Source organism: Humulus lupulus, chromosome X (assembly GCF_963169125.1).
Source record: "Humulus lupulus chromosome X, drHumLupu1.1, whole genome shotgun sequence".
In the NCBI taxonomy this organism is placed as follows: Eukaryota; Viridiplantae; Streptophyta; class Magnoliopsida; order Rosales; family Cannabaceae; genus Humulus; species Humulus lupulus.
Genome location: NC_084802.1, coordinates 155,570,226 through 155,594,693, shown reverse-complemented (window position 1 = coordinate 155,594,693; position 24,468 = coordinate 155,570,226). Strand labels below are relative to the sequence as shown.

At 36.9% G+C, this 24,468-nt stretch overlaps 1 protein-coding gene across 1 annotated transcript; it reads left to right on the top strand.

The window, feature by feature from the left end:
• The first annotated feature begins 1,396 nt into the window (after positions 1-1,396).
• LOC133804499 (E3 ubiquitin-protein ligase UPL2-like) lies at positions 1,397-21,822 on the top strand. The gene is made up of 17 exons (XM_062242654.1): positions 1,397-1,553; positions 1,774-1,903; positions 8,466-8,561; positions 8,636-8,842; positions 9,020-15,596; positions 15,787-16,865; positions 16,958-17,257; positions 17,348-17,552; positions 18,108-18,388; positions 18,495-18,790; positions 19,037-20,171; positions 20,260-20,406; positions 20,482-20,562; positions 20,649-20,874; positions 21,009-21,148; positions 21,307-21,413; positions 21,538-21,822. Exons 2-17 carry the CDS (start codon positions 1,805-1,807, stop codon positions 21,638-21,640), a joined length of 11,079 nt encoding a protein of 3,692 aa, XP_062098638.1. The 5' UTR covers positions 1,397-1,553; positions 1,774-1,804; the 3' UTR covers positions 21,641-21,822.
• The last annotated feature ends 2,646 nt before the right edge of the window (positions 21,823-24,468 follow it).

Genomic DNA, 24,468 nt, shown 5'->3' with positions numbered 1-24,468 from the left:
TTTAAAGTCAATAAAAAGGTTATATATAAATATATATTATTTAATTAATGGCTTGAACAATTAAAATAAGCAACTTCTCATTAAAAAAAACTAAACAACAAAATAATAAATATGTATATTTATGTAGCCTCAGACTATGGAACAAAGGATTATCCAAGACCTATGCCGAGGGATTGACGACGATTTTCAAATATCACAGAACAGAATGTGATACGATGAGATTGAATGCAATAGAAACAAAGACACATGGAATGAGTTACCTACTATCTTAACGGTCAAAGTGAATCCTTAAATCTCCCCTAGTAGGATTCCAAACAATTCAATTTGAGGTCACTATTACATATATGTTTGGATAAACAAAATACATTAAATGACAAAATAAATAAGTAATAAAAGAAACAAAAAAATAAATTTAAATATGTTATCCAAAGAATAGGCATGGATGACGTGGCAGACATTTTTAACACGTGGCTGACACCTGGCAAAGGTTCTGTTCGACTATCAACCAGGGAGGTTCCCCTAGCGTAACATTTGGACTTTATATACGACCAGCTTGGTCGTATACTCCGTATATTTTGAGAAGATCTTATGCAATTATAGTGATATCGGAGATTATCTCCCATAATTCTTGAGTATTCAATTATTTAGGAAATAATATCTGTAACAAATTTATGTAATCCTCCTTGAGCCTATAAATAGAGAAGAAATAGCTCAAGGAGAGGACTTTTTTGAAAGATTTAAGTTTATACTTTACAAGAGAATTAGAGCTATTATCTGACGATTGTATTATTCATCTCTCTAAGGCCTGTGAAACTCAGAGAACCCTAATTCTTTGATCACTCCTTTGAGAATTAATATCAATAATAACTTAAGTGGACACAGGTCATTACCAATTCGTGGGGCCGAACCACTGTAATTTGTTGTGTCCTTTACTGTTCTTTCCATTAGATCTATTTCAACACCTTCATTCACATCAAGCATTTGACTCCGTGTCAGTTGACCAAATCGAGGGTCAACAAAATACATAAATATTTTTCGGTTTTAGTTTTGAAAACATAATTGATAGAGTAATTTAAATACTTTAATATGAAATTTTAAAATATATAATGAGAAATTATTATAACTTATTTATTACTTTTTATTTCTAATTTATCAATCTTTGATGACTTTATTATTATTTTATTTTTTAAAATTTATTTACCTTATTTAGATATAATTAAAAAAACAATAAAAGTGTTAAATCTAATAAACTAACAATTTCAAAAACTCACATTTAGATTTGTATTATATTAGTCCATAATGTTTGCTAAGTGCTTCAAGAAAATATGACACCACTTATTAAAATTAAATAATACATAAATAAATAAATATAAAAAAAAATGTTTATAGAAACAACGTAGACCTTAACAAACCCCACAACGCCCTCCTCTTTTTCTCCTCTTCGCTTTGGGTTTTCACTTCTCTTTCCAAATCCTTAATATTTTATCTCTCATCTGCTCCAAACTTCTTCGGATGTGTATGCATCCACCGGCCCTCTCTCATTTCTCTTTCTGGTACTCTTTCATCGCTTTCTCTCTCTATTTTTACACATGTATACTGCATCTATCGTTGTATTAGTCTATCTGATCCTTATTCTTATTCGGAATTCATTAATCTACAATTTGTGTTTTTATTATGCGTTATGGGTGTTCACTATCTGGGTTTATTCAAATCCCCGATTCGGTTTCTGTTTGTTTCGATGTATATATATTTTGATTTTCATTTTTGGCGCAGTATTTAGAAGTAGTGAAACTGGGGCAAGGTTATGGCGGCCCCGAGATCGACCTTGCCCTCGAGGCTGCGGCAACTCCTGTCCGGCGGCGATGGCAGTTTTGGTCCTTCTGTCAAACTGGACTCGGACCCTGTGAGTTTTTGTGTTTATTTATTTATTTATTTTTTCTTTAAAACCCTTGCGCTATTATGTTTTTTTTTTACTTTTTTTCTTTTTAATGCTTGTATTGTATGTGCGTTACTTTTGAGTGTTTTATGAAAACCCATTGGTTAGGAAAACCAACAAGGTTTTCGTTTGAATCTTGTGTCTGGAAAGTTAGGATCCATTATAGCGAGCTTCAGTTGAGCTGACCAGAGGGTAGGTCAAAGGGGTCTTATGCTCCCCTCCCTCCTAAAATGTATAGGGTTGGATTTTTTATTTTTATTTTTGATTCTTATGCGGACTACTTAGCAACAGGTTTGAGTTTCTTGCCCAAAAAAAGATTTTAGGGTTTTGCGGGTGGACCCAGTTATGAAAAATATCGACATTACTTTAATTTTGAAGTTGGTTTTGCGCTTGAGATGTGGGAGTTGCTTAAGTAAGGTATTGACGGTTGTTTGGCTGATGGTTCCAAAGTAAATTTTTTTGCCAAGTTGTTTGTTTCTGTTGCAACCACGACTAGTTTTTGTTGATGCTATAAAGTCATGGCAACTTTGCCTGGCTTGTTCAGATTTATTTTTAGTTCATTGCTGTAGAATAGTTTGCTTTTGTAGTTTCATCGTTTGTGCTTGACACCCTTGAGGTATTTTACATTTGAAATGGGTCTAACAAATGTTGGTATTTATTTTATAATCTGTTATAGTTCACATGTCATGATGTTATGGAGGGGCGTTAGTTTTGAGCATTAGCCCACTAAGCGGGTTGGTGGGTTGTGCAATTTTTGTTTAGATTATATTTGTCTCTCTGCTATTTTTTCCTTTATCCTCTTTCTCTCTAATAAACTGAGTTTGATATCTGAAGAAAATAGAGAGGAAAAACTCTTCATCTTTTTCCACAATTTAGACTAGGCTATTGTACATAATTTATAGGAGAAGTTGGACAATAAATCTGCTGCTAACTCTCCTTTATTACATGATCAAATAATTCCTTAGAATCAGGGATTTACATAAAAAACCAATTACATCAATCCGGCAAGGAGATTTCAAATCTTAGAGATCGTTATCTTTTTATTGTAAGAATAAACCTAAATATAGAATTCTCCTAGAAATAAATTTGATACTCAACTCTCTCCCCCAAGCTGGGAAATAGATGTCAATCATTTTTAGCTTGGATATCATGTTTTCGAAAGAGTTTTTGTTAGAAATCAACTGTTTGAGAATTTGTTGGAGTATGATTTAGACACAGCACCCATTATTCAATCTCTTATTTAATAAAATGAGATCTAGTTCCACATATTTAGTTCTATCATGATGGACTATATTGATTGCTGCTGAATTGTCACAAAACATTTCAATTGTTGAGTTTGAGATTCTTAATTCTTCAAATAATATTTTGAGCCACATTCCTTCACAAATTCCTTGAGCCAAAGCCCATATTCAGCCTCAACACTACTTCTAAATTACCCCATACATAGACCTTCTGTCGGTAATAGAACTTGCCTAGTTTGCATCGGAAAAAATCTTAATGTCATTAGTTCCCTTCTTGAAGTACAACTCTTTACCATGTGTCACTTTCAAATACTTGAGAATTCTGTAAATAGCTTGGTGGTGAATTTTAGGATCATTAATAAATTGTCTAACAAAACTAATTGTAAAGCCAATGTCAAGACTAGTTTGAGAAAGGTGAATCCGCTTACCTACCATTCGATAATATTGTCCCCTTGTTGACAGGTGTGCTTTCTTCTTTTAAACTTTCTTTATAGCTTGGTTCCGTAGGTGTGTCACTGTTAGCTAGCTTACAACCAATCATTTTTGTCTCCTTCAATAGATTTAGAACATGCTTTTGTTGGGAGGCTACAGTAGCCTTTTTTGATCAAGCCACCTCCATGCCTAGGAAATGTTTTAGAGTTCCTCGGTCTTTGATTTCAAAATATCTAGCAAAAGCTTCTTTTAGTCCCTCCCATTCTTCTAAGAAATTCCACATCACAATAATGTAATCCACATAAACTATAAGAATATCAACCTTTTTGTCTTCAGAGTGCTTAACAAATAAAGTAGAGTGTTTAACAAACTAAGTATGATATGCTTGCCCTCGTAAGCACCCTTGTTGTTTAGTAGCTTTGGTAAATCTCTCGAACCAAGCCGTAGGTGATTATTTAAGACCATACAAGGATTTTTGGAGTCCACAAACCTTGGTGCTGTGTTTGGTTCCAAATTCTGGAGGAATGTCCATGTAAACTTCTTCCTTCAAGTCTCTATTCAAGAAATCATTTTTGACATCCTATTGATGCATGGGCTAGTCTAGATTTGCAACCAAGGTAAGTAGAACCCAAACAATATTTAATTTGGCAACTAGAGATCAATGTCGAAGGTTGAGTAAATCCCTTAGCCACCAACCTTGCTTTGGTACGATTTCCCTTTTGGAAAATTTGATAGTTGTTGTGATTTATTCTATTTAACTCTAATTTTCTCAATAGATGCTCTCCATTTAGGTTTCCCTAGAGCTTCATGGATATTATTAGGGATTTCAAAATTAGACAGATTAGTAACAAATGCACGATATTGAGATGACAAACCTTTATTAGAAACAAATCTCTAATTGGGATGTTGTGTGCAAGACCTTGCTCCTTTCTTCAAGGAAATACGGAACTTTAAGTTATTATGAGTATCAGTTTCGTGAGTAATATTACTTGGAATATTGGAACTTGGATTGATCAAGTTGAATCTTGATTATGAAACTCTATCTCCTCTTGAAGTCTTTTCCTCCTAGAATAAACACGCAACTCTTTAGTAGTAGTAGTGAGTATTTTCTATTGAGTGTCATGGAGAAAGTTTCTAGGAATTGACACTTGTATTTTTGGAGGAATGGAGATTAGTATATTAGGCTTGGAAGATAAGGACTTGGGCGGAGATGAGACCTCAGATGAAGGTGGGTTCGAGTGAGGTAGGTGTGGACTCTAGTGGAGTTGTGGGTTCGAGTGAGGTAGGTGTGGACTCAAGTGGAGATGTGGGTTTGGGTGAGGTAGGCTCATGTGTGAAAGTGGGATGTGTTGTACTTTGAGGTAGCCAAAATCTACATTCATGTGTATCCAAGTTCTCCCCTGAATGTGGGCATTTAGATAGTAAGCTCGATTTTCAAAAAAGGTTGCATCCATTGAGTATAGGTTTACTGAGTGACAGGAGAATTACATATATAACTTTTTTGTGTAGAGTATCCTAAGAATAGGCATTTGATGGATTTTTGGGATCTAATTTGCTTAGACTTGGTTAGTGATTATGGACAAAGGCCGTACATCCATTAATTTTGATTTTTAGAGACGAGATAATATGAACTTGAGGGTAGGATAGTAGGGGATTTTGGTAAGGGGTTTGAAAATTTACGACTTTAGAAGACATTCTATTGATGAGGTAGGTGGCAGTAAGAACTGCTACCCCTAAAAAATGTTTAGGAACATTCATAGCGAACATGATAGATCGAGCAACCTGTAGAATGTGTCATTTTTTTTTCTCCCAGCAACCCTGTTTTGTTGGGGTGTATTAATACAAGGAGTATGCTATTTTATTGAAGAAAGTCACCTAAAATCGAGTTGTAGTAATCTTTGGCATTGTCAGCCCTTAAGGATGTCTATTTTGTCTTGAAATTGGGTTTGGATTATGTTGCAATCTTTTTTTTTTTTCGTTTCAAATATTGCAAGTATCTAACTTTTGTTTTAGTAGATACACCCAAAGTTACCCTAGAATGATCTTGATCATCCATTGAAAATTAGAAATATTATTGCTAGATGGACCCCAAATTTCACTATGAATTTAGAAAAATGATGAGACATTTTATAGCCTTGACTAGGATATGTGTTTCTCACATGTTTTGTGTTACATCATGTATATAGTTGTCAATTAGTTATCAATTAGATTAATTGTAGAGATCCTAATTGACATAGTTTCCTAAGTTAGCTATACTAGTTTGTATATAAATATGTATAATTTTTCAATGAAAAGTAATGGAATAAAATTCTTTTCACCTCAGATAACATGGTATCAGTGCATTAGGGTTCGAATTTAGGGTTTTCCACATTTAGATTTTCTTTGGGTTTATAAACACAAATTAGGGTTGTATCTTTTAGGGTTCCATTTTAGAAATTCTCACCGCTTGTCCTGTGAAGAAGTCCACCCTTCGATCAGCCGTTAGCCGGAGTTTGGTGACCAGAAGACCTGCGCGTGAGCCCCACGCGCCGCCGTCCTCTGCCACGACACTCTCCACGCGTCAGCGCGCGTGGCACAATTTTCGGCCGCCGTTTTCTCGTTGGTTGTTCTCCTCTGCGTCTCTAGTTTGTCTGTACTTTGCTTTCGTCCATCTAGCTTTTGAATTTGAGTTTGTGAAGGTTTGATTTCTACTGGGTATGTGAAGACAGGAGAACAATTAGGAGATCTCTTTACAAAAGCGTTGAATGGGGTTCGGGTTGAATATCTTTGTAACAAGCTGGGCATGATTAATATTTATGCGTTTGAGGGGGAGTGTTACAGTATGTATATAGTTGTCAATTAGTTATCAATTAGATTGATTGTAGAGATCCTAATTGACATAGTTTCCTAAGTTAGCTATACTAGTCTGTATATAAATATGTATCATTTTTCAATGAAAAGTAAGAGAATATAATTCTTTTCACCTCAAATAACATTTTGAAAGTTGACGAACATCACATTGAAAATGTATAGTATTTGATTTATGAGTGAGGTAGGAAACAATTTTCTCTATTAGAAAAACCTATAATTACACAACGTAATATCGTTCTCTTTATTGGAGACAAATAAAGACACATTGCTAGCTGTTGGAGTTTGGTTTTTGGATTACTAGATGTCTTCAGAAGATAGAGCCAGACACCTTAGCATTGCCCATCGTCCTCTCCTATTCCAAGCCCAAAAATTCACAATATGTAGGGAAAGATTTAGTAATACAACTCATATTCATTGTAACCTTTGCTTATAGATAACTAATTGTATGTCAAACTTGTAGGATAATAACCGTACCAATCCTTGCTACTTTGGATAAGGAACCATCGACAATTCTCACCATAAAATTTCTAGAAAATGGAGTGTAAATATGAAATAGTGTAGCATTACCAATCGTATGGTTAGATGTCTCAGCCTAAGAGTCCAATGTCATTGCAAAATTTCCTCTTTTTGTCAATGAACTAGTACTTACGGTAGTAGTTTTGAGTTTGGGCTGAAATGTTGAAGATGGAGAATTGAATGATTTTTGAATGAGCTTCATCTTATTCTTGATGAGAAAACCAGTTGTAGGTGTGAGATTGGAATCTTGGATTGTAGCGAGGCCACGATTTTAAGGAGCTCCTTTTGGTTTATGTCTAGTGATTGGCAAGGATGATGTTTTAGACGTCCCTCGTTGGCTGAAGAAGAAAACCTCTGGAATGGAAGTCACTTTGGAGGTGGGACTTTACTTTTCACTAGTCATTTTGTGCTTAACCATCTACTTTTTTTAGGGAGAGCAGAACCCGCTCATGGATACCATGGAGAAAGTATAGAGTTAACACTTTATCTTTTTCTACAATTTAGACTTAAGCTATTGTAAATAATTTACAGGAGAAGTTTGACACCACTAATTCTCTTTTATTACATGATCTAATAGTCTTTTTAAAATCAAGAATTTATATAAAAAACCAATTTCATCAAATCGGCCAGGAGATTCAGATCTTAGAGATCCTTATCTCTTTATGCTAAGAATAAACCTAAAAATATAAAGAAGTCTCCTAAAAGTAAAGTTGATATTCAACAATATCCTTGTAATTGGTCGGCCTATATTGGGAAGTAGGATTTGATTGGTTCCTTTCCTCCAAATTAATAAAATTAATGATGAACCATCCATCTAATTGTTTTCCCCTAATAGACTTTGAATTTTGACTGGCTGAGCACATTAAAACGTGGATTGCTTTACCAGTATGGTAATACTTTTGTGTTTTGAGACTGGTGTCGAGTTTGTGTTTGTGGTTGTTGATAGGGATAATATCACTTTTGACTTTCTGTTTTTGCTAAATATTGGTTTGGACCTTTTGTTTTGAAAGTTACTTTTTTGGAAATCAAAATAGTCCCTCTAAACCCAATTTTGGCCAAAATAATTTTTTTTTAATGAAACACTGTAAAGATCTATGGATGTCCGTCAAAGTTCCATGTGTTTCTGAGGTTGATGACTATAAATATAGTCCAAGGACAAAACTATTTTGACTTTTATCGGGTTTAGGGGATTAGTTTGATCCAATTTACAAAACTCGGTAGTATCTTTCAAAACAGAAAGTTCAGACAGGTTTTTATTAAAAGATCCCTTGTTAATATTGATGAACTCACTAGTTCTTTTTGACTTGAAAGATGCATAAGTTGACAATATGTATTCTGCCTGGGATTGTGTTTGTTACGATTATTATTTTATCTGTTTTTATATTTATTTTGTAATGTGCGACCTGATCTTCATTTGTTTAAATTTGTCTTTTTTCTACCTTGTGAGTAACAACCTTATAATAGTCGTGACTACCTTTCTTTGCTTGCAGCCACCTAAAGTCAAAGCTTTTGTTGACAAAGTTATACAATGTCCATTACAAGATATTCAAATACCTCTCTCTGGTTTTCGTTGGGAGTATAATAAGGTGTGTATATCTGCTTTTGATTTTCAAATTATTGATATTTATTAATTCACTTATTTGTTGCTTTTGACTTTCAGGGGAATTTTCACCATTGGAGGCCTCTTTTTCTTCATTTTGATACATATTTCAAAACGTATTTGGCTTCTAGGAATGACCTTCTCTTGTCAGATAAAATCTTAGAAGATGAGTGTCCTTTTCCTAAACATGCAATTCTTCAGATTTTGAGGGTGATGCAGATAATATTAGAGAATTGCCATAACAAGGGTTCTTTTGATGGCTTGGAGGTATGCGCTTTTGGTTTCATCCCTGTAAAAAAATAAAACTAAAAATAAATAAAAATTGGTAGCTTGCTACAGTGCAATTGGTCATAGATTCTATTTATTTAAAAATTTGTTCATTTCTTGCAACTTTCAACCATCTGTCTGTAATTTTTTTTTTTAACTTTTGCCATATTTGTTCAGCATTTCAGGCTCCTACTTGCATCAGCAGATCCCGAGGTCCTTATTGCAACACTGGAAACGCTTTCTGCACTAGTAAAGGTTAATCCTTCTAAACTTCATGGTAGTGGAAAGCTGATTGGTTGCGGGTCAGTGAACAGCTATCTCCTGTCTTTGGCACAAGGATGGGGAAGCAAGGAAGAGGGTTTGGGCTTATATTCATGCGTTATGGCAAATGAGGCTACCCAAGATGATGGGCTGCATTTGTTTCCAGCAGATGTGCAAGTTGATAGTGACAAGTCCCAGTGCCGTGTGGGATCTACCCTTTATTTTGAATTACATGGAAATCCCCAAAGTACAGAAGAGAGCAGTACTACTGTTAGCTCTTCTAATTCAAGAGTTATACAAATACCCGATCTACATTTGCGGAAGGAAGATGATTTAGAACTGATGAAACAGTGTATCGATGAGTTCAAGGTACCTTCTGAACTCCGGTTCTCCCTGTTGACTCGAATCAGATATGCTCGTGCCTTCCGTTCTCCCAGAATATGCAGGCTGTATAGCAGGATTTGCCTTCTTGCATTTATTGTGCTTGTTCAGTCTAGTGATGCTCACGAGGAACTTTTGTCCTTTTTTGCAAATGAGCCAGAGTATACTAATGAATTAATCAGGATTGTACGTTCTGAGGAAACTGTTTCTGGAAACATTAGAACACTTGCTATGCTTGCTTTAGGAGCTCAGTTAGCTGCATATTCAGCATCACATGAGCGGGCACGAATTTTGAGTGGATCTAGTGTCAGTTTTGCTGGGGGTAACCGTATGATACTCCTGAATGTGCTTCAGAAGGCTGTTCTATCCCTTAAAAACTCCAATGATCCTTCTTCTCTTGCTTTCGTTGAAGCACTTCTTCAGTTCTATTTGCTACATGTGGTTTCATCCTCAACTACTGGGAGTAATATAAGGGGGTCAGGCATGGTTCCCACATTCTTACCACTTCTGGAGGATTCCGATCCTACGCATTTGCACCTTGTCTGCTTTGCTGTGAAAACTCTACAAAAGCTTATGGATTACAGCAGTTCAGCCGTTTCTCTTTTTAAGGAGTTGGGAGGAGTAGAACTTCTGGCTCAGAGACTGCAGATAGAGGTGCATAGAGTTATTGGTTCTGATGTGGTTAATGATAATTCAATGATGATCGGTGAAAGCTCAAGATGTGGTGATGATCAGCTGTACTCCCAAAAAAGACTCATAAAAGTTTCGTTGAAGGCACTTGGTTCTGCCACATATGCTCCAGGGAACTCTTCCAGATCTCAACATTCTCAAGATAGTTCTTTACCTGCTACCTTGTCTCTGATATATGGAAATGTAAATAAGTTTGGTGGTGACATTTATCACTCTGCAGTAACTGTTATGAGTGAAATAATACACAAAGATCCAACTTCTTTTTCTTCTTTGCATGAAATGGGTCTTCCTGATGCATTTATATCCTCAGTAGTAGCTGGAATTCTTCCTTCTTCAAAGGCCCTTACCTGTGTTCCTAATGGTCTTGGTGCCATTTGTCTTAATGCCAAAGGCTTGGAGGCTGTGAAAGAAAGTTTGGCACTACGTTTTCTTGTTGACATTTTCACTAGCAAGAAGTACATTGTATCAATGAATGAAGCAATTGTTCCTTTAGCAAATGCCGTGGAAGAACTTTTACGCCATGTATCTTCACTAAGAAGCACCGGTGTTGATATTATTATTGAAATTGTTGAAAAAATTGCTTCATTTGCTGACGACAATAGCATAGGGTCATCTGGAAAAGTTATTGGAAGTACTGCAATGGAAACGGATTCTGAGGACAAAGAAAATGAAGGACCTTGCTGTTTGGTCAATGCAGTAGATTCAGCTGCAGAGGGGATCAGTGATGAGCAGTTTATTCAATTATCAATCTTTCATTTGATGGTATTGGTGCAAAGAACGATGGAGAATTCTGAAACATGTAGGTTGTTTGTTGAGAAGTCAGGCATTGAAGCATTATTGAAGCTTCTATTACGACCTAGTATTGTCCAGTCATCTGATGGAATGTCTATTGCTTTACATAGCACCATGGTCTTCAAGGGTTTTACGCAACATCATTCTGCTGCACTTGCCCGTGCATTCTGTTCCTCTCTTAGAGACCACCTTAAGAAAGCTTTGACTGGATTTGATGTTGCTTCAGGGTCTTTCTTGTTGGATCCCCGTATGACACAAGATGGTGGAATATTTTCTTCACTGTTCCTTGTTGAATTTCTTTTGTTTATTGCTGCCTCAAAAGACAATCGCTGGGTGACTGCATTACTTGCTGAATTTGGAAGTGGCGGCAAAGATGTTTTAGAAGATATAGGGAGTGTTCATCATGAAGTTCTTTGGCAGATTGCTCTTTTAGAGGATGCCAAGCCTGAGATAGAGGATGGAGGTGCTGATTCTCCTGCTGAGTCACAACAGTCTGATTTGATTACATATGAAAGTGAAGAGCAACGATTTAACTCTTTCAGGCAGTTCCTTGATCCATTACTGAGAAGGAGAACATCAGGTTGGAATATTGAATCTCAGTTTTTTGACCTTATAAGCCTATATCGTGATTTGGGCCGTGCTACTAGTTCTCAACAAAGAACTAGTGATGGTTCTTCAAATATACGTTTTGGATCTGGTCATCAGTTGCATCATTCTGGACCTTCAGATTCTAGTGGACCTCTTAGTAGAAAGGAATATGACAAACAGAGATCCTATTATACTTCTTGCTGCGACATGGTGAGATCGCTTTCTTTTCACATTACCCATTTGTTTCAAGAATTGGGGAAGGTAATGTTGCTTCCCTCTCGTCGGCGGGATGATATTGTGAATGTTTCTCCTTCTTCTAAGGCAGTGGCTTCCTCATTTGCTGCCATTGCATTGGATCACATGAATTTCGGGGGCCATGTGAATGCTTCTGGATCTGAGGTGTCTGTATCAACAAAGTGCCGCTACTATGGAAAGGTGATTGATTTTATTGATGGAAGTCTATTGGAGAGAACAGATTCTTGTAATCCTGTTCTACTAAATTGCTTGTATGGACTTGGTGTTGCGCAATCAGTTTTGACCACATTCGAAGCTACTAGTCAATTGCTATTCACAGTCAATAGGGCACCAGCATCTCCAATGGAAACTGATGATGTAATTTTGAAGCAGGATGAGAAGGAAGATACTGACCACTCATGGATTTATGGGCCTTTAGCTAGTTATGGAAAACTTATGGACCACCTGGTGACATCATCTTTCATTTTATCTCCTTTTACAAAGCACCTACTTGTGCAACCCTTGACCAGTGGTGATGTCCCTTATCCACGTGATGCTGAGACTTTTGTGAAGGTCCTCCAATCCATGGTGCTGAAAGCAGTGCTTCCTGTTTGGTCTCATCCACAATTCATTGAGTGTAGTTATGATTTTATTACTACAGTCATTTCTATCATAAGGCACATTTACTCTGGGGTTGAAGTGAAGAGTGTTAATAGCAATACCAGTGCTCGTATTACTGCCCCACCTCCAAATGAGACAGCTATTTCAACAATTGTTGAGATGGGGTTTTCCAGGTCTAGGGCTGAAGAAGCTTTGAGACAAGTTGGATCAAATAGTGTGGAGTTGGCAATGGAGTGGCTATTTTCCCACCCGGAAGAGGTCCAAGAAGATGATGAACTTGCTCGTGCACTTGCCATGTCTCTTGGGAACTCCGATACAGACACTAAGGAAGCTGGTACAAATGACAGTGTTCGTCAGCTGGAAGAAGAGATGGTCCAGCTTCCTCCTGTTGAAGAATTGTTATCTACATGCACAAAGCTTTTGCAAATGAAGGAACCTCTAGCTTTTCCAGTTAGAGATCTGCTGGCAATGATGTGTTCCCAAAATGATGGTCAATATAGGTCAAATATTGTATCATTTATTGTGGACAGAGTAAAGGAGTGTAGTTTGACTGCTGAGGGTGGAAATGGCACCATGTTATCTGCTCTTTTCCATGTTCTTGCTTTAATTTTTCAAGATGATGTCGTAGCACGAGAAGTTGCCTCAAAGAGTGGTCTGGTAAATGTTGCCTCAGACCTGCTTTCTCAATGGGAATCTGATTCTGGTTTAGATAGCAGGTTGAAGTGTCAAGTACCAAAATGGGTTACAACAGCTTTTCTTTCTATTGATCGGCTGTTGCAGGTGGATCAAAAATTGAATTCTGAAATTGCAGAGCAGTTGAAAAGGGATGGTATCGGTGGTCAGCAGGGGTCCATTAGCATTGATGAGGATAAGCAGAACAAGTGCCAGTCTGCATTGGGAGTGTCTTCTAAGTATATAGAAATGAAAGAACAGAAACAGTTGATTGAGATTGCATGTGCGTGTATTAAGAACCAGCTTCCATCTGAAACAATGCATGCTGTTTTGCAACTATGCTCTACTCTTACCAGAACACATTCTGTTGCTGTTAGTTTTCTTGATGCTGGAGGTTTAAGTTTACTGCTATCATTGCCGACTAGTAGCCTCTTTCCTGGGTTTGACAATATTGCTGCTACAATCATTCGTCATGTCCTGGAAGATCCTCAAACTCTTCAGCAGGCTATGGAATTTGAGATAAGGCACAGCCTTGTGGCAGCTGCCAACAGGCATTCAAATGGAAGAGTTTCTCCCCGCATTTTTCTATCAAGTTTAAGTTCTGCCATTTCCCGTGATCCAGTGATTTTTATGTGTGCAGCTCAGTCTGTTTGCCAAGTGGAAATGATTGGTGAAAGGCCTTATGTTGTATTATTAAAGGATCGTGACAAGGATAAAAGCAAAGAGAAGGATAAATCTGTAGAGAAAGAAAAACCCATACTTAGTGATGGGAAGAATGCTTTGGGTAATATAAATGCAGTGACTTCTGGCAATGGGCATGGAAAAGTTAATGATTCAAATATGAAAAGTGCCAAAGCACATAGAAAATATTGTCAGAGTTTTGTCAATGTGATTGAGCTTCTTTTGGATTCTGTGTGCGCTTATGTACCTCCCTTGAAAGATGACATAGTCACGGATGTACCCGTTGATAATCCATTAACAACAGACATGGACATTGATATTGCTGCTGCTAAAGGAAAGGGAAAAGCAATTGCTACTGCATCTGAAGATAAAGAAACCAGTAACAAGGAAGCTTCTGCATCTCTTGCTAAGGTTGTATTTGTTCTGAAGCTTCTGACAGAAATTTTATTGATGTATGCTTCCTCTGCTCATGTTTTGCTTCGAAGAGATGCTGAAGTTAGCACATTTAGGGGCTCCCATCAAAAGGTTTTGACAGCCATATGCTCTGGTGGAATATTTCATCACATCCTTCTTAAGTTTCTCCCATATACTCGTAGTGCAAAAAAGGAAAAAAGAACTGATGGTGATTGGAGGCACAAACTAGCAAGCAGAGCTAGTCAATTTTTAGTGGCAGCATGTGTTCGTTCTTCAGAGGCAAGGAAAAGGGTTTTTACAGAGATTGGTCACATTTTTAATGACTTTGTTGACTCAGGTAATGGTTATAGGCCACCCAACAATAACATACAAGCTTTCATTGATCTGCTCAATGATGTTCTGGCTGCCCGTACTCCTACTGGTTCATATATATCAGCAGAAGCTGCTGCTACCTTTATAGATGTCGGTCTAGTTGGTTCATTGACCCGAACTCTCAAAGTGTTGGACCTGGATCATGCTAACTCACCTAAAGTTGTTACAGGTCTTGTCAAGGCTCTAGAGTTGGTAAGTAAAGAACATGTCCATTCTGCCGATTCTAGTACAGTAAAGAATGATATTAATGCTAAGCAGCCTGATGAAAGTCAATCTGGGAGGGCAGACAACGTTGGCAACTCATCCCAATCCATGGATACAGTGTCTCAATCCATGCATGATTCTGTGCCGCCAGAGCACATTGAGTCTTATAATACTGTGCGATCCTTTGCTGGCTCTGAGGCTGTGACGGATGATATGGAACATGACCAAGATCTTGATGGCGGTTTTGCTCCCACCACTGAGGATGATTATATGCATGAAAATTCTGAGGATGCCAGGGGTCTTGAAAATGGCATTGATATAAGGTTTGAAATTCAACCTCATGTGCAAGAAAATCTTGATGAAGATGAGGATGATGACGACGACGACGATGATGAAGAGATGTCTGGGGATGATGGAGATGAAGTAGATGAAGATGAAGATGAGGATGATGAGGAGCATAATGACAGGGAAGATGAAGTCCATCACCTGCCACATCCTGACACTGATCAAGATGATCATGAGATTGATGATGATGAATTTGATGAGGAAGTCTTGGAAGAAGATGAAGAAGACGACGAGGATGATGAAGATGGAGTTATACTGCGGCTGGAGGAGGGCATCAATGGGATTAATGTATTTGACCATATTGAGGTTTTTGGTAGAGATGACAATTTTCCCAATGAAACTCTCCATGTGATGCCTGTAGAAGTTTTTGGTTCTAGACGTCAAGGACGTACGACTTCCATTTACAACCTTTTGGGCAGAACGGGTGAGAATGCTGTTCCATCACAACACCCTCTTTTGGTGGGGCCATCATTGCACCCAACCCCTCCTAGGCAGTCAGGTACACCTTAAACACTTTTTTTTATCCTTGTTTTTGGATATCTGACTTGATTTTGAAGTTACCCTGATTTAGTCTTCTGTTCTCTTCCCCCTTCTTTTTTTATTTTTATTTTATATTATTTTTTTTTAAAATAAAGAAATTATTTGTTTTCCCCCAATTGCTTGTTGATGCTGGAAATTCAATATTTCAGAGCATGCTCGTGATGCGCTTACTCCAGATAGGAATTTGGACAACACCTCATCCCAACTTGATGCAATTTTTCGATCACTGAGAAATGGTCGCCATGGACACCGCCTGAACTTGTGGATAGATGATCACCAGCAAGGTGGTGGATCAAATGCAGGTGTAGTACCCCAAGGCCTTGAGGAGTTGCTTGTTTCCCAATTAAGGCGACCTACCCTTGACAAGATACATCAGGACACATTAGGGCCTCAAAACAAAGATGGAGTTCAATTACAAGAATCAGAAGGTGGAAGACCTGAGAACTCTGTTGAGAACAGTGTGGATGATGAAAGTAGAGATGTGCCTGCTCCAAGTACTGATTCTTCAGGAAATGCTACTGTGAGACCTGCTGCAAGTGAATCTCTACAAGCAGCAGATGTGCCTAGTACACAATCACAATCTGTTGAGATGCAGTTTGAACATAATGATGCAGCTGTACGGGATGTAGAAGCTATTAGCCAAGAAAGTGGTGGGAGTGGGGCAACTTTAGGGGAGAGTCTTCGTAGCCTTGATGTTGAAATTGGAAGTGCTGACGGTCATGATGATGGTGTAGAGAGGCAAGCTGCTTCAGATAGAACGCTATTGGGGGATCCACATTCAGCTCGTACAAGAAGAACAAATGTGTCGTTTGGAAACGCATCAACTGTTAGTGCAAGAGATGTGTCCCTGCATAGTGTAACTGAAGTTTCAGAAAATTCCATCCGAGAAGCTGAGCAGGATGGTTTGGCTACAGAGCAGCAAATAAACAGCAATGCTGGTTCTGGTGCAATAGACCCTGCATTCTTGGATGCTCTTCCTGAGGAGCTGCGAGCTGAAGTCCTATCAGCTCAGCAGGCTCAGGTGGCTACTTCTTCCAATGCTGAACCACAGAGTGCTGGAGATATTGATCCAGAATTCCTTGCAGCCCTTCCCCCAGACATTCGAGCAGAAGTTCTTGCACAACAGCAAGCTCAAAGGCTACACCAGTCTCAGGAACTGGAGGGTCAACCTGTTGAAATGGACACAGTCTCTATAATTGCTACATTTCCTTCTGATTTACGTGAAGAGGTTCATTTTCCTTGCTATATTTTCTGTATATGTATTCACTTACAATTTTGCTTGTTGTGAGAAGTAATTGATTGTTTCTTTTTATTGTTCAGGTGCTTTTAACTTCGTCCGATGCCATAATTTCCAATCTCACACCTGCACTAATTGCAGAGGCAAACATGTTGCGTGAAAGATTTGCCCATCGTTACAATCGTACCCTATTTGGTGTGTATCCTAGAAACCGTAGAGGTGAAACTTCTAGGCGAGGTGATGGTATAGGCTCTAGCCTGGAAAGAATTGGGGGCATTGGCCCTCGTAGGACCACAGGAACCAAGGTAGTTGAAGCAGATGGTGTTCCTTTAGTTGATACAGAAGCTTTACATGCAATGATACGGTTACTTCGTATTGTTCAGGTAAGAATATTTATTAAGAAATGATTCATCGCTTCTTTATGCTTTCATTTTCTCTATGTTCGGAAAACTAATGTATCCAAATTTATGCAGCCATTATACAAAGGCCAGCTGCAAAGGCTTCTGTTGAATATATGTGCTCACAGTGAAACTAGAACTTCTCTTGTGAAAATTCTTATGGATACGCTCATCTTTGATACAAGAAAGCCTATGAATCTATTAGCTGATGTCGAACCACCTTATCGGCTTTATGCTTGCCAGACTAATGTTATGTATTCACGTCCTCACTTCTTTGATGGTGAGACCTATTTTCTCTAAATGATGGTTAAGTGTTAAATATTATAATTTTATTTGAGTGAAGGGAGTGAACATGGAAATTCTTTGTTCTCTTTTCCTATATAATATATTTATTGTTGAGTGATATATTATTTGGACACAGCCAAACACATGATAATAATAATAAAAAAAGATAATCATTAGGTTGCTTGTATCTTATTTGACCTTGATACTCATTTTATTTATTTATTTGGTTATTGGAACTTACCATTGTTTCATTTGAGAATTTTCATGTGTTATTTTACTAATGCCTGCCAATCAGGTTTTTTCATTATTGTAATTTCTGTCATAACTCTGGGAGATGTTAGTTCCTGTTACCTGTCTTTTGGGGTCAATTTTCTCATGGATTCTGGAATAGATTATTTTGTTACTACACAAACAAGTCTAAATCTATTCTTTTTTTTCCATCTCCATCATTTCTTAGTCTGCTGAAATTTTGTATTGATATATTTTCACATATATATATATATATATAGACTGCATAGTTGTACTGATATATGCCAATTTTTAATTATAGGAGTGCCTCCCTTGGTGTCTCGTCGTGTGCTTGAAACTCTAACTTATTTAGCCCGACATCATCCCTATGTGGCAAAAATTTTGCTTCAATTTCGGTTACCTTTCCCTCTCCCACAAGAATCTAAAAACAGTGTTGATAAGAAATCTGGCAAAGCTGTGATGGTTGTTGAAGAGAATTGCCAGAACAAAAATGAGCACCAGGATGGATATTTGTCCACTGTGTTGCTTTTGAGCCTCTTGAATCAGCCCCTTTATTTGAGAAGTATATCACATCTAGAACAGGTGAAAACCCACTAATTTGGGAAATTGGGATGGCTTTAACATTATAAAAACATTATTTTATTTTGTATTAGTTTTAATCATTTTTTTTATAAATTTATTTCTCCAGTTACTCAACTTATTGGATGTCATCATCGATAAAGCTGAAAGCAAGCAGAGTTTATCTGTAAAATCTGATGCTTCGGTTTCCGAACAACCCTCTGCTCCACATCTTTTGACTTCAGATACTGAGATGAATGCAGAGTCTGGTGGCACTTCAACTGTTGCTGGTGCATCATCTAAGATTGTTGATTCTTCCACACCCTCAACTTCTGGTGCAGATAATGAATGTGATGCTCAAACTGTCCTACTTAATCTGCCACAAGCAGAGCTTCGGCTTCTATGCTCCTTGCTTGCTCGAGAAGGGTATGAAATAGATAATGCATTTAATTTTTTTTTTGGAGAAGTTACTAATCGTCCATGATGATTTTCTTATGTTTATACTGGTGTTATTTTAGTTATGATATGTATAAGTTCTATAACACTTTTCCTGCTTTTTTTTTATTGTATCTAGGTCGTAAGACAATATGCATCTTTTCACTCCTTGTTTTTTGGTGCACCAAGAATTTGTCATGTATATTTGGTGTTTGACATTTTGTGTTTACCCTCCAGATTATCAGATAATGCATATGCTCTTGTAGCTGAGGTGATGAAAAAGTTGGTGGCAATTGCTCCTACTCATTGTAATCTGTTCATTACTGAGCTGGCTGAAGCTGTTCAGAAATTGACCAAATCTGCTATGGATGAGTTGCACTTATTTGGTGAAGCTGTTAAAGCACTCCTCAGTACCACATCTTCTGATGGCACTGCAATTTTAAGAGTCCTGCAGGCTTTGAGCTCCCTTGTTTCCTCACTGGCTGAGAAAGATAAAGAGGAGAAAGAGAGAGATTTACAGGTTGTACATGTGAAGGAGCATACTGCTCCTCTTTCTCAGGTATGGGACATAAATGCAGCTTTGGAGCCTTTGTGGGTGGAGTTAAGCACTTGCATAAGCAAAATAGAGAGCTATTCGGATTCTACCCCTGATATGTTAAATTCATTAAAAGCTTCTTCATCTAAACCATCTGGAGTTGCATCTCCACTGCCTGCTGGAACTCATAACATTTTGCCGTACATAGAATCTTTCTTTGTGGTGTGTGAGAAGTTACGTCCTGCAATGCAAGGTCCTGGTCATGACTTCAATATTTCTGTGGTGTCTGACATTGATGATGCCGGCACATCTGCCAACCAGCAGAAGGCCTCAGGTTCTACTTTGAAAGTTGATGAAAAACACATGGCTTTTGTGAAGTTTTCAGAGAAGCACAGGAAACTGCTTAATGCTTTTATTCGGCAGAATCCTGGTTTGCTTGAGAAATCTTTTTCCGTGCTACTGAAGGTTCCTCGCTTTATTGATTTTGACAACAAGCGCTCTCACTTCAGATCGAAAATTAAGCATCAACATGACCATCACCACAGTCCTTTGAGAATTTCAGTTAGAAGAGCTTATATTCTTGAAGATTCATATAACCAATTGCGCATGCGATCAACTCAAGATTTGAAAGGGAGGTTAACAGTTCACTTTCAAGGAGAGGAAGGTATTGATGCTGGTGGACTTACAAGGGAGTGGTACCAGCTGCTTTCTAGAGTCATTTTTGACAAGGGAGCACTACTATTCACAACAGTAGGCAATGAATCGACATTTCAGCCCAATCCCAACTCGGTCTACCAAACAGAGCATCTTTCATATTTCAAGTTTGTTGGACGAGTGGTGAGCACAAGGTTTAGTTGATCTTGTTTTCTTCAGAGCTTTGTTATTGTGTGTGGGCAAGAAACTCAGTTCTCAATATTTTTTTCAGGTTGGGAAAGCACTTTTTGATGGGCAGCTCTTAGATGTCCATTTTACACGATCTTTCTACAAGCATATATTGGGGGTCAAGGTCACTTACCATGACATTGAAGCTATTGATCCTGATTACTTTAAAAACCTTAAATGGATGCTTGAGGTATGCTCAATGCCAGAATGTGTATGTGCACTCATGTGATAGATGAATTATAACTCATGTTTCTCTAATTTGCAGAATGATATCAGTGATGATCTGAACCTTACTTTCAGCATTGATGCTGATGAAGAAAAGCTGATTTTGTATGAAAGGACAGAAGTATGTTTTCTTCCTCGTTTTTATCTTGCACAAATTTTTCTTATCAGATGTTTTGTTGATGCTTAACTTTTATGAACTTATTGAAGGTAACCGACTACGAATTGATTCCTGGTGGGCGGAACATCAAGGTGACAGAAGAAAATAAGCACCAATATGTTGATTTAGTCGCCGAACATCGGTTGACAACAGCCATTCGCCCTCAAATAAATGCTTTTATGGAGGGTTTCAATGAATTAATCCCTCGGGAACTCATCTCTATTTTCCATGACAAAGAATTGGAACTATTGATCAGTGGGCTTCCAGATATTGATTGTAAGTTCCTCTCACATTATTAAGGTTCCTTTCTACTAAAGGGTTTTCTTGGGGAGAGCTTGAAACGTGAGTTCTCTCTTTAGTTTGATGTACATAGCATAGAATCCTAACTAATATTTTTTTATTGATTTCAGTGGATGACATGAGGGCAAATACTGAATATTCTGGATATAGTGCTGCGTCTCCTGTTATACAGTGGTTTTGGGAGGTTGCCCAAGGTTTTAGCAAGGAGGATAAGGCTCGTCTCTTGCAGTTTGTGACTGGAACCTCAAAGGTATTAATTTACAATTGCTAATTAAGCGGGGTTCTCAGCTTAGGAGATCTTAACAAAGTTTATGTGCAATCTAAAAAAAAATACGCGAATTAAGTATCATTAGTTCTGTCTTGCGTGCGTCCATTTGTAATATAACATTGGCGTTTCAATTTGCACAGGTTCCTTTGGAAGGTTTTAGTGCACTTCAAGGAATATCAGGTTCTCAGAAATTTCAGATACACAGAGCATATGGAAGTCCTAATCACTTGCCATCTGCACATACTTGGTACTTTTAACTTCATTCTTATTCTTTTGTTTTAGGCTTTATTTTGATCTTCATAATTACTTTTCATACATGGATTTTGTTCAAGTGATCTGTCTCTTAATACCCTCTTTTCGAATGTTTGCAGTTTCAATCAGTTGGATCTACCGGAATATCCTTCCAAACAACATCTGGAGGAGAGGTTGCTTCTCGCGATTCACGAGGCAAATGAAGGGTTTGGATTTGGCTAACGAGTAATACAGCGAGGGCGTTTCAAAGTAGTGATAATTATATGTATAGATACTGCTATAAAGCTTATGGGAATTGGGTAGCAAAGGTGGGATATGAGATAATTGAGTTTTGAGTTGATACATGTTTATAAACTGTACAGTCGTTTATTGGCAATGGGAAATGCGTCTGGCAGTTTTTTCAATTTGCCAATGCCTTGTTCCGTTTTATTATTCCCTTATTTTTTTCCCTAGTATCATTGTGTTTGCAGATTGATTATATAAAGTACTGTACGAGAGCCCATACTTGTCTTTCAGTAAAATCAATTTCGAGACAATATATTAGTTTCACATATAATTACACATCATGTTAATTTTTCAACTTTATTTACAAAAATTATCTAGGAAATTCAAAATATTACTTATTTGGAAGAATTTTGCCAGGAAAAAAAGCACTAAGACCATCTCCAAATCGAGAAAAAAAATGAGTTAATGATACATTTGGTCTAATATTTGCAATTGTGTTCTAATACACAAGATGTTAATTAATACAAAAAGTCAATAATTCATTTAATATTTATTAAAATTATACAAAATAATTTTTTTTTGATTATTTTTTTTTATCATATTTATGTATTCTAAGAGATTTATCATTACTAAATCATAATAATTAGTGGTAACGTATAAACAAAAAAGTGATATTTATTGATGTGTCAAATTTGACCCAATTTTTAGCTTGTCCTAGCTTCTTGCTGCACATTTTTTTTTCTTCATTTTTTATGATTTTCAAAAATAATTTTGTAGTTACTTACGATATCGATAAAATACTATTTCAAATTAAATGGAATACCCATTTTTAGAGAGCACCTTCAATTTTTAACCAGTATTTAAAACTCTTTCATTTATGACCAATTTTTTAGTGTCTCTCCCATAATACCCTTTTTCTCACTGAAACTCAGTACCCATCGTCTTCCCCAACATGACATATACGTCAGCTTCTTCACCCATCTATGGCGGATCTCCGTAAAGCTTCCGTCCGACTTCGAGACCACGTGCGCCACCAACTGATGGTCTCTCACTGACGCGAGCAAGGCTCAGAAATTTCAAGCTCTAAGAAGTTATAATGAAATCCTCACACACAATTGGCAGCCGCAGCCCCCTCCATCTTCATCTCCTCCGAGTCCTGGCCATGAGAAACTCCAAGAGTTGAGAGATCTCCCAGTTATGGCTGGACCTCCCTCTCGTCGCCAACCTTCCCTGCGGACTCTGCTACTTCTCCAACTTCCACTCAACCTGTTACTTCAAGTCCACCGATGGCCACAACAACAACTGGTCCTTCGACTATTCTCACCTTAATCTCCCTGTACTTGCTCACCTTACTAGTACACCCTCATTCTTTATTTGTTTAATTAAGTGGTCATAACACAAAATTGGCACTGACAAAAAATTCTTAAAATTATTATTAGAAAATATGTTGGGAGAGAAAGGAGGGTGTATAATATTGGATTCAATCTGTAAAGGGAAGATATTTCTGGATAGCATACATTGTATTGCAGAAACTGAGCTTGTAGTTGGCAGTAGTTGGTTGATTGCTTGGTTCGTTTAAATTACTATACACTTCTTTCATATATATGACCCGTTTAAATTATTTGTAATATAAGTATATTTATGTATATAGACCTTGTTTATGTTATCTTTAGCAAGAAAAGATTCAATAATGGTTTATTTGTTTGCTTGAGTTGATTTTCATACCCTTTATATGTTTGATAAATTGCCTCAGTTATATTTCATGTGTTTGATGCTTAAAACTGCTTTGTGTGTGATGCTATCTTTCTACCTTTTGAACACTAGGAAGATGGGTACTACAGTAATGTCTTCTCATATTTGTCTCAACTTTTTATGTTGCTAATCTTGCTATTGCTTATAGTATAAGGTGCATGTGCTATATGCAAGCAAAATGTAGCTAAACAAAAGACATAAACTGAAACAAATACAAATAGAACATGAGCAAGAAACAATGAGATATCATTGATGCGCTGTTTGTTTTTCTCAAATTTTGGAGGTATATTTTATACATGAATATTAGTTAACGTTGGTTATATTGAGAAAGTTATTGTTGGAGAAATAAAGGGACACATTCATTAGCATACAACATATTAAAATCTAAACCAAAACTCTTTATAATTTAAACTACTAGGCTTAAAATTTAAACTACGACCCTTTAAATTATATAATTAAACTATAAATCATATCATTTAAAATCTAAACCAAAACTCTTTAAAATTTAAATCACAAGACTTAAAATTTAAAGCTGGTGATTTAAATTTTAAGTCTTTCTTGTTTAAATTTTAAAGAGTTTTGGTTTAGATTTTAAATCACATGCTTTAAAGTTCAAAGGGTCGTGTTTTAGATTTTTAGCAAATTGGTTTACATTTTATGTTTTGTAGTTTACATTTTGAAGAGTTGTGGTTTAGATTTTAAGCATTGATGTTTAACTTTTAAATGGTCGTGGTTTAGATTTTATGTCTGGATGTTTATATTTTAAAGAATTGTGGTTTACATTTTAAGCTCTTTGATTTAAAATTTAAAGAGATGTGATTTATATTTTAAGCCTTGAGGTTCACATTTTAAATGGACATTGTTTAGACTTTAAGCCTAGTGGTTTAAATTTTAAGCATTATAGTTTAGTTTTTAAAGTATCATGATTTATATTTTACATGGTCATGGTTTAAATTTTAAGTCTTGTGGTTTAAATTTTAAAGGAATGTGGTTTACATATTTATATTGTCGTAGTTTAGATTTTAAGCCTAGTGGTTTAACTTTTAAGCCTTGTGGTTTAATTTTTAAAGAGT

What these genes read in the sequence shown, in the direction of transcription:
- LOC133804499 (XM_062242654.1), top strand. Translation starts at nt 1,805, where the DNA reads ATGGCGGCCCCGAGATCGACCTTGCCCTCGAGGCTGCGGCAACTCCTG. An exon ending in GTATATCACATCTAGAACAG is followed by an intron (nt 18,389 to 18,494) that starts GTGAAAACCCAC and finishes TTATTTCTCCAG; the next exon opens with TTACTCAACTTATTGGATGT. An exon ending in TCAAGTTTGTTGGACGAGTG is followed by an intron (nt 20,172 to 20,259) that starts GTGAGCACAAGG and finishes TATTTTTTTCAG; the next exon opens with GTTGGGAAAGCACTTTTTGA.